The sequence below is a fragment of the Nothobranchius furzeri genome, chromosome 4 (assembly GCF_043380555.1).
Source record: "Nothobranchius furzeri strain GRZ-AD chromosome 4, NfurGRZ-RIMD1, whole genome shotgun sequence".
Lineage (NCBI taxonomy): Eukaryota > Metazoa > Chordata > Actinopteri > Cyprinodontiformes > Nothobranchiidae > Nothobranchius > Nothobranchius furzeri.
In genome coordinates, this window is record NC_091744.1 from 82,706,889 (window position 1) to 82,717,288 (window position 10,400).

The window sequence follows — 10,400 nt, forward strand, 5'->3', positions numbered from 1 at the left end:
ACTAGTATGACCACCCCTGCTCTGCCCCTCTCAGTGGGAGCAACTCCAGAGTGGTAGAAAGTCCAAACCCTCTCAAGGAAACTGGTTCCAGAGCCAGAGCCATGCGTTGAGGTCAGTTCAACTATATCTAGTCGGAACCTCTCAACCTCACACACCAACTCAGACTCCTTCCCCACCAGAGAGGTGACATTCCATGTGCCAAGAGCCAGCTTCTGTAGCCGAGGATCAGACCGCCAAGGTCCCCGCCCTCGACTACCACCCGTCACACACTGCACCCGTCCCCTTTGGCCCCTCCCACGAGTAGTTAGCCCATGGGAAGGGGGACCTACGCTTTCTCTTCGGGCTGTACCCGGCCGGGCTCCATGGGTGAAACCCCGGCCACCAGGCGCTCGCCAACGTGACCCACCTCCAGGCCTGGCTCCAGAGGGGGGCCCTGGTGACCCACGTCCGAGCGAGGGAACACGGTTTCCATTTATATAATTCATCATAAGAGGTCTTCGGGCTGCTCTTTTCTGATCCCTCACCTAGGACCTGTTTGCCATGGGTGACCCTACCAGAGGCAGAAAGCCTCAGACAACTTAGCTCCTAGGATCATTGAGACACTCAAACCCCTCCACCACGGTAAGATGGCAGCCCAGGGAGAGGCGAACCTTTTAATGTATTAAGAAAAAAAAACTACGTCCACAATAGATGTAGTTTCACCCGGTGGCCGTGTGATCTGATTGTACCGTAGCGAACAGTTCCTGCTTCAGCTCGTTGATTTAATCTTATTTAAAACAGGTAACAAAAATATTGAGCTTTAGTGAAGTAAGGCGTTGCACCAATCTGTCGTGTTAAAGACAGAGCTCGGGAGGGGCTCGGAGTAGACCCGCTGCTTCTCCTCATCAAGAGGGGGCCAGTTGAGGTGGCTCGGCATCTCAGGATGCCTTCTTGGTGAGGTTTTCCGGGCACGTCCAACTGGGAGGAGACCTAAAGGAATACCCAAGACATGTGGGAAGGACTGTGCTTCTTGGATGGCAGGGAATGGGATTCCCCAGAGGAGTTAATTCAAGTGGTTGGAAACTGAGGAGAGAGAAGTCTGGGCCTCTCAGGTTAGTCCGCTGCCCCATGACCCGACCCTGGATTTTAGTAGTTAAGTAGTTTGTATGTATGTATGTAGGTGTGTTTTATTTTGAAGGAATCCACAGGCAGTGCAAGCAAATTGAGTCTTGTTCAGTTTTATAAAGGTTGTAGTAACAGCTTTTGACCGCCAGAGGGCAAAAAATCCTTCTGCTCTAAAGCCAGACATTCTATGGAAGCCCATTCCCGCCACTCAGATTAAAAAAAATTATTATCTCATAATTATGACTTAGCTATCTCATAATAATGAGATACTATCTCATAACTATGAGATAGTATCTCATAATAATGAGACAGCTATGTCATAATTATGAGAAACTAAGTCATAATAATGAGATCCTATCTCAAAATAATGAGATAATCAAGTCATAATAATGAGATGTTATCTCATAATAATGAGATAGTATCTCATAATAATGAGATAGCTAAGTCATAATTATGAGATAGCTAAGTCATAATTATGAGATAATAATTTTTTTTTTATTTTATCTGAGTGGCGGGAATGGGCTTCCATACATTTCAGACATAAAAGACCTGCGTGCTCCAGCCTTCTTCGTCCACCTCATAGTTGCTGGTCCTGTAGCTGTTGAGCACCAGCAGTCAGTTGGGTGAAGCTCAGTGTGCCTATTCTTCATTAAAGGAATATTGAAATGAAGAGTGGCCCAATCCCAATACCCTTATGTCCTTCAATTGCAAGTTCCAGTCCAGGGGTGCGAGTGTGTAGGGTGTCCTGATCCCCGAGTGCGGACGTTGTTCACTCGCTTTTGCTTCCTTTGTCGATGCCGACTTGGGTGAAGTACAACCCACAATCCATTGCTGAGTGGGAATGTTGAGAAGAAGGTGGGGCAACAGCTCAAGTTCCTTTTCTGAAAAAATGTATTTTAAAATAAAATAAGTTCATTTTTAGACGATTCATGATATTTATTTATTTTATTTATTGGACAGCAGGAGCATTTATTCATGCTCTGAACATTTCAGACTAAGATTTAATGTGAACAGCAATGAATGTAAATTTTATCAGTTGTTTGTTTGGAACTGAAAGATTCTTTTTTTTTTTTATTTTATTTGTTTTTTTTTTTTTTTGCACAAACAGCGACTAGCATCCCGGTCACTGTTTCAACTCAACAGTTATTTGCACACTCGTGTGCTACGCCTTATTGCGCACTTCCTCCAAGTGCACTTTGCTGAAGACCCAGGGTACAGTGCGAGTGCTGGGATTGGGCCAGCCAGAGGTTGAGCTCCAATCAGGTTTCCTTTTTACAAAATATGCATTTAAACCAGCAGGTGGCAGCAGAGAGCCGCCATTAAAACTGGAAATAAAGTTTAGCTCAATCCCCTACCAGATTAAAAGAATAAATAAATTGTTTTTCTGCTGTATTTTTGTTGGAAAGGTAATCATCGTTATGACACAAGTCTGTTAAATCATCACAAAGTGTTTTTATTTACTAAATGGAACGAAGCACATTTTTTTAAAAGGTTGATGGAAATGGGCACAACAGTTTAGCTTTTTTTTTCCAAGTCACCATCATGGCAACCTGTTTATTGTTTAAAGTGAAACTATCTGCTCTGATTGGCTGATTTGTTCACCGCCCAGACCAGTTACTTTTTTAGACTTTAAACTGGGACAAATAAATAATAGCTTTAAATATTCAAACATGCCAAAGCTCAGAATAGACATTTTCATTGTTTCCAGCTAATAATAAACTTTTAAAAAAAGGTCAGTGAGAATTGTTTTGTCGATGGTTGCCGGGGTGTGTTAAAACTCCTAAACATCACAGAGCTTTAAATATTCCGTTGCTCCTTTGTGTTAATTCTCATTTTTATGAGAATAAGAAACAAAGAAAAGATGAAACCACCATATTTAGTCTCTGACTCCAAAACACCAGGAGCCGTGTTATAAAGGAAAAACATGCACATCTGTTGGAGGAGGTGCAGATAGAGCAGCTGGATGTGGAAACACTTCCTCTTTCAGTCCATCTGTTCAGACCTTAAATCAGCAGAAGATGCCACTTTGCAACAGGCTGTCGGACAGAGCGCAGCATCAGAGTCCAGTGTTCATCCTCGGAGCTCCTCTCCTTCCCCACGCTCAACCGTCCCGCCAGATGTTTGTTGGATTTCCCGCTCGTCTGCATGTCAAACACAGAAACCAAGACTTTACACCTGTCCAGAGGAAGCTCCGGCAGCGAGAACACGAGGACCTCGTTGAAGATGGTCACTGGGCTGCAGGGGACGGCAGAGGTCTTCTGGTACCTCAGCTTGTTCTGATTGCACTGAACACTGATCCTGGCGTACAGGGCTGGAAAACACAGACGTGTTCATGTTTCTGCACGTTCCACCCGACTGGCTTTGTTTCTGGATTACCTGTTTCTGAGGAGGTCTCAGTGAGAGCCATCCTGACCTTCAGCAGACCCACTTCCAGCCTCTGAGAGGTAGGGAGGAGCCTCAACGACAGCAGCACCTCTCCAACAAGATCCTGCAGAGTGAAATATCACAAGCTTTCACCCGTCCTAGAAACGAACCTCCTAACTCGGCAAGAAATTCCTGTCGGTGTTCAAAACCTTCTGAGGTGCTCGCAGGTCCTCCTGGAGCTCCAGAGGGTGGGTGATGCTGAGCTGCCCCAGAGGAACTCTCACCTCCCCCAACACGGTGTGTCTGGAGAATTTATCAAAGTCCCTCACCTGGGATGATGCAACAACTAGTGATTAATAGCAACACACAACGATAAATTCAACTTTCTTACAAAACTAACTCGTCTTTTCTTCATCTGGGCCTTGGAAGTCAGGAATTTATTCACCAAAGCAGAAATATCAGATCAATCACTGATTTTTGTAAAACTCGGGTCTGAAGCTAAAGAAAAAAACACATTCTCTTTCCTGGGAAAAGAATGATTGTTGTTGCGTGACTCATAAATGTCAAAGTGCCTGTTGCAGGTCATGACAGATTCACATCTGAACATTTGCTGCTGCTGGATGACATACAGACTCCATCAATAAAACCCCACTGTTCACAAAACCCCCAGAAAGCTCTCAGAGTCCCTGCTCTTTCAGCTATGTCTCTGCGACATGAGGTGTGAGTTATGTCTGTGTGGCTCAGGACCTCCATCCTAAGGTGGATGCGCGGGAGCTCGTCCACGTTTTTCTGCAGAATGTAGCCAAACTGGTCACCAAACACTGGGCTGCAGCTTCCTTTCACAATGCGAGAGCGCCACTCCTGCAGCACCGTCCACAGTCCAGGTGGCATCTCTTCACCCTGAGAGGACCACAGCATCAGTAAGCAGCAGGTGCACTCAGGTCACGTGAAAAATCAACAGTGGGGACAAGTGCAGAAAACTTGGAATGAAGTCAGAAGCAGTTTTAGGTGGAAAAGTATCCGTTGTGTTGGCAGCATCACCTTCAAGCCCTTCTGTTCTGCTGCAGCCAGCATGAGTCTGACGTTGACAAACGGTTGGAGGCTTGTGCTCCGGGCCGGGTCCAGAAGCCCCTCCGCCTGCAACAAGGTAACCACCAACCGAGACTGCAGCTGGTCGTGGAAGATGGAGAAACGCAGGGAGCCGCAAACCTAAGCAAAAGAGGGAAGGTCCGGATCACCAACGGTGGCTGATCTCTATTAGTTTATTATAAAGGAAGGAAAATAAATCAAATGTGGTCTTTAAAACCCTAAAAGGTGTTTTTACTTTTCTCAGCTAAGAGGTGTCAGTAGCTCAGTCAGCACACGTCGTTTTGGAGAAATAAAACATTCCAAGAACATCATCCAGATGTGTTTATACAGTCCCACTCCAAAACTGTATTTCATAACCAATAAATCAAAACTTCTTCACTAAAAATACATTTTAATGAGCTGCTCGGTTGTTAATTTTAAGGTAAATTAAATTAGGATGCAACCACTCTGCAGGAGTCCTTTTCAGCATGTGTACCCTTCCTGTGGTCTGGTCCTCCCTCGTGTCCTGGTCCGTTTGGAGAAGTTCTGGAGGAAACGAGGCCAGGGACAAACATCGACTCAGTCTGTCAGCTTTAGTTCTCACGTCTTCCAGCTGCAGAAAACACAGCCCTTTTATTTCATAGTCTGGGTTGGATGGATCAGTATGGAAGACAAGTGACTGTAAAAACGCCAGTGGAGCACATTTTAGTCAACAGCTTCAGCGTATATTATTAACAAACAACCCAAACAAAGTCTTGTTATCCGTATCTGACGCCAAGGCAGCCTTGAGATGCCAACAACAACAACCCGCCACGAAGGAAGGAATGCAGACAGATGCTGTGAACCCAACACCGCCCCCGCGTTCCTCCCAAAATCTCCCTCCCACCTGTGGACTACAGTGGTTGAGCGCCGTACATGCCGTACATGGCTGCTCTCGCTGGGGGGAAGCAGGATCCCAGCCCCCCCTGCCTTCCTATTGTGATGTTGTGTTATCTGTTGAGGTGTTTTTTTCGCAGAGCAGCTGTGAAGTGCCTTTTTTTCCCCTCCTCTCGAATCCATTCCTCATGTTGTCCTTTTCTCTCTCTATTAAGGTAGCGCGACTCGGTTGTGAATGACCACAGTCACCAATTCTTGTCATGTGTCTTGCCCATGTATGTCTGATCTCTGAATTGTGTGTACTGAAACTCTAATTTCCCTTCCCTGGGACAAATAAAGCTTTTCATTCATTCATTCATTCATTCATTCATTCATTAACGTTGTTATGATCATGTGACGCACACAGAAAGATGTGGTCACATTTTTCGTATTGATGCTTTAACCATCTGATGTAATGTATTCCTGTGTGAAAATATATATATATTTAATGGATTCCAGGCTAAAAGGAAAAGAAAAAAAACTTAAATAGAGTCTCTAAGGACATGGTTATTATTAGTCTTTGTAAACTGTTCTGTAAAGGTAATGCACCTTAATGCCAGTAGAGGGCAGTATGATACTGGGCAGCTGACCGGTGTTGTGCCATAAATCGACTCGCTGCCAAAAAATGATTAGCAACTAAAGAAAGGAAGGGGAAAAAAATCAAATCGCTGGAGAATTGTTTATTTACATTTATACAACGTTTACATTCAATACAGGGCGCCATTTTACATTGTTTATTTATTTTTTAGTATCAAGGCTGTAACATAAAGAAAGCCAGTTCTTACCACAAACCATCTTTCAATCGCAAATATTGCAAAAAGGATTAATATATCCTCATTGTGAACGTTTAAGACAAATAGCAACACTTAAAACAACTTCCGAACCGGAAAAAACTAAGCTAATCATTTTTTGGCAGTGAGTCGATTTATGGCACAACACCGGGACCGTTTGGCGCGGCCGTTAGCTTTTCCCGTACTGATGTCCTGTCTGCTCATTTAACTGTTTTTAACAGGTTAGTGTCCTCATATAAGAGCGATAAACAGGTGAAAATGGGAGAAAACCGTGTCAAGATGTGATTGTCAAGCACCTGTTAGTCGGTTTGGGAGGAAGTTTTGTTTTTAATGTGTGGTTTAAATGTGCTGTACGCCCGGCGCCCCCCGATGGCGAAGTTGTTATGGCGGCACAATAACGGCTTCATGTTTAGTTGGATTTTATCCTGTGTGCTCCATGTAAAAAGAATGGCATTGCTGAGAAAGAAGTGTTATTTTGTTCATGTAGGTGAAATAGTGAAAATAAGCAAGGTAGTTGATGAGAAAGAGTTATTTAAACTGGTTTGCATTTATATTATTTTAAAGCTCATGTGGAGTAGAAATATTAAGTGTGTTCCATGAGTGTCTTATTATATTATGAACATGTAGTGATGAACCAGTATTGCAAGAAAATGTCAAATGCAGTAAAATAAGTGTCTGACTATTCAGAATTTGTCAAAAGGGAACTGGTTAAACAAGGTGAATGGTAGAAAATGTGCTGCTTGACATGGTTGAAAGTGTTAATAAAATTCTTCAATGAGGAGCTGACGCAACAACACCGTACTGATGTCCTGTCTGCTCATTTAACTGTTTTTAACAGAATCACCTGTTGCATGGTCACATACCTGGGACCTGTAACAATCACTTTCACAACTCTTAATGCTCGGAAGTCTGAATGAATTAAAGATGCAAAATAAAAATGTGTTCTTTGTTTTGTTGTGTGTGGAAGTTAAAGCGTCAAAAAATAGAATAAAAAAATGTAAAACCCAACATAAATCCAACAAAGCCTAGGTCTGCGGAGCCCTTCTGAACACATCAGTCAGGAGTTTTTGGCCTAAACAACATCACATGACATTCTATCATATTTAACTTGACATCATCGCAGATGCCTCACCCATCAGGTTTCTTTACCCGTCTCCTCTTCCAGATAAACAGCTGCTGAAACTACGGTTAGAACACACTTAAAACCGCCACTTTGTATCGCTGGTTTGAATTATAATAAGTTTTGCTTCAATTTCAGGAAAAAAAATTTGCACAATTCCTAATGCAAATCCTAATAATAATATGAATAAGTGATCATAAAAACAATGACACATTTATAATAATAACACAAATAATTATTGGTTTTTATTTATTTTTCTGTTTTTGGACATTAAAGAGTAAATAAATTCATGTTTTGTTCCATTTGGACCCGGTTTGGGCCTACCTTGGTACCGGGCGCTGCTGAGTAGTTTCCTGCTGTGGAAGTCTTCTCGTCTGAGTGCAACAGCTCGCTGCTCACTGCAGAAAAAAGGCACAAGATTAGCCTGAATTGTTGTTTTAGCTGTGACTAATCATCAGGCGTGGAGCTCCAGATCTTCTCACCTGTGTCCTGGTGGGGGTTCAGTGTGTGTGTCTGTGAGAAGCATCTGAAGATCTGCCAGGCCAAGATGCTCAGCGCCACCAGGAGGAGGAGGACAGAAATTCCCAGAATGCAATACTTCACCGCATCTGAGAAGGGCATCGCCAGCTCCGTGGAGGTGGAAAGCAGCCCCGCAGGAGCCGGGAATTCCACGGCAGCCATCCTGACTCTCCACCTCCCAGAGATCTCACCGTCATCTGGATTATCAGCAGAAAAAACACCTTTGTTCAAGTGTGTTCCTGCTGCATTCACTGTCCCTCTCAGGGGTTTTACCTGATTTATTTCGTTTATTTATCTCAGTTGAGATGAATGCAGGCAGAAAAATACCAGGACGTTGTTTAATGTTAAAGAGCAAGTCACCCCTTACAAGAAGCGTACTCCACTCCCACTTCATGTTTGAAAAATGCAACAAATGCTGTTGCCTAGGAGACTGAGAGGGTGGAGCCACTAACAAATACACACACTCACGACATTGTGACATCATAATGTACCAGTTTACATCATAGCATATCTCCTAGCCAATAGCAGTGGCAGATTTAAATTCAAATGCAGTGCAGAGTTTTTACCTGACAACGGCACAACACTGCCAGTTTCAGGCAGAAAATTTAAATTATAACTAAAATGCACTAAAGTGAAAAACTATTGACGACACGTGTCTGCAGCACGATTAGACACATATTTATATAGTTTATCAGAAGAAAATAGTTGATTTGGCGGTGACTTGCTCTTTAAGAGCACTTCTCTTCTGGTGTTTAACCTGAACAAGTTCAACATCATAACACGTGACAATTTATGTCAACAGTCTACTGGAAATAAAGAAAATGCAAGATTTTGAAAATAAAACTAGTCTTTTTCTTACATGTTCCTGATTTTCTGATTGTTACATTTCTAATTTGACAAAAGTTTATTATTACAATATTTACTTGTGATTTCAGAAAAGTGTTTCCACCTGTTAAAAAATGTATAAAATCTCCTTAACCTGTAGCTCAAAGAGCTTTACTCTGACCATCTCACCAAAAGCTCAGATGTTACTCTGACATAAAACAAAAGCAGACATTATTATCTTCTGTCTGTTCTGCTTTAGTCAAATAACACACGACTGACTCACTCACTATGGAAATTAGAGTGAATGTTGAAGAATCTACACAGCATCACATTTTCCTCCTAAAACTCGTCCTGGTGCATTTTGGAGCATTTCTGTAAAAGAGGGTTGTCTCGATTCTTTACGGTTATAAGAATATAAAGCACATAAATGCATTCACCTGAAAATTGTGAGGAAGCCTCAGCTCTTGAATGTTTTCTTCATGATTGCAGCTCCTTCCTGCTCAATAAATCCTCTTTGAGCTCTTCGATTGTCACAGAAACAGCAGCACTTCTCGGCAGGTGAAATTCAAACCAGCATCGTGTCATTTAACTGTTACTCCTGCTTTGCAAACTCCAGACACACTCCCCTTTTTTTTCCTTTCTATATCTTCACATATTTGAGCGCCTGACTTCCTGAAAGCCACTCTGAACAAACGGGTTTGATAAGATTCAGACACATTTCAGGAAGCTTCATTTCCTCCTAGACACCTCTGCCTAAGTAGCAAACACTCAGATGAGATCAATTAATTTAAAAAATGACGCCAGTGTGTAGATTTTACACAACATGTCAAATATTTTTGCATCATCTGGTGAAACTGAGTGGCTGCGTGACATAAACATTTCATGTAAACATTTGTTTTTGATCATTATTTTAATGCAAAACAAATTCTATTAATTATGGTATCTTGTAAAAAAAAGTTTAAAGAGGCTAGTAGAACAGTCAAATAGAGCAAGCCTTCAAACGTTATGAAAGTTAGGTCAGTGATTACTGAGAAACAGATTTTACTTTTGTTGTTTTTTAATTACAGCTCACTGAAAGGAAATACACATAAAAGGTAATGTTTTAATAATAGGACCTAAGCCCTAAGATGACAGATAAAGTCATTAGATGCTCATTTGCAAGAAGAGGACAATTATTAATTTTCTTACATGGCAATGCTTGATTGGAGTCTTAAAAATTAAGACTTGATGAACAGGCTACTTCCTGTTTAGGGTTTTGTTGACAGAGGCACTAATGCTTCGTGGCTTCGTTTCATCTCTATGTCAAGGCCGGATTACAATACGGGCAAACTGGGCACAGGCCCAGGGGCCCACAGCCACAAGGGGCCCACGCGAGCAGCAGTCTTTTTTTTTCTTTTTTTTTTTTTTTGTGCAGCAGTCTTAGCATATTGTGCCCAGGGGCCCCTGCAATGATAATCCGACCCTGCTCTATGTATTCTTTGGATCACAACTATTTTCAGCTGTTTTCTGCCAAGGTGATTAGATTTAGTTTGTTTTATTTTATGAAATGTTAAAACGCGTTTTGCAATAATAAAGTAGTGCAGGAAAACCACATAACCCGGTTGTGTTTCTCCTTTTTCCCCTCTAGTCCAGTAGGTGGCAATGTTGCGCTTTTAAACCAAAAATAATTAGAAAACAAGAGGCTGTGGGCGGGG

The 10,400-nt window shown here is 42.3% G+C and overlaps 1 protein-coding gene across 3 annotated transcripts; it reads right to left on the bottom strand.

Moving 5' to 3' along the window:
* Window positions 1-2,062: 2,062 nt before the first annotated feature.
* On the bottom strand, window positions 2,063-9,514 carry syt19 (synaptotagmin XIX). Of its 3 annotated transcripts, XM_070550711.1 has the most exons (10): window positions 9,144-9,514; window positions 7,845-8,078; window positions 7,687-7,760; window positions 5,033-5,149; window positions 4,510-4,677; window positions 4,216-4,368; window positions 3,678-3,797; window positions 3,481-3,592; window positions 3,318-3,415; window positions 2,063-3,245 (listed from the first exon to the last, which is right to left on the bottom strand). In XM_070550711.1, the coding sequence occupies exons 2-10, from the start codon at window positions 8,041-8,043 to the stop codon at window positions 3,108-3,110; spliced, it is 1,179 nt and encodes a 392-aa protein (XP_070406812.1). In that variant the 5' UTR covers window positions 8,044-8,078; window positions 9,144-9,514; the 3' UTR covers window positions 2,063-3,107. The 3 variants fall into 3 exon arrangements, with proteins under 3 accessions (XP_070406812.1, XP_070406811.1, XP_015820677.3); XM_015965191.3 differs by having other exon boundaries at window positions 2,068-3,415; window positions 9,144-9,512; XM_070550710.1 differs by lacking the exon at window positions 9,144-9,514 and having other exon boundaries at window positions 2,067-3,415; window positions 7,845-9,116.
* Between the last annotated feature and the right edge of the window lie 886 nt (window positions 9,515-10,400).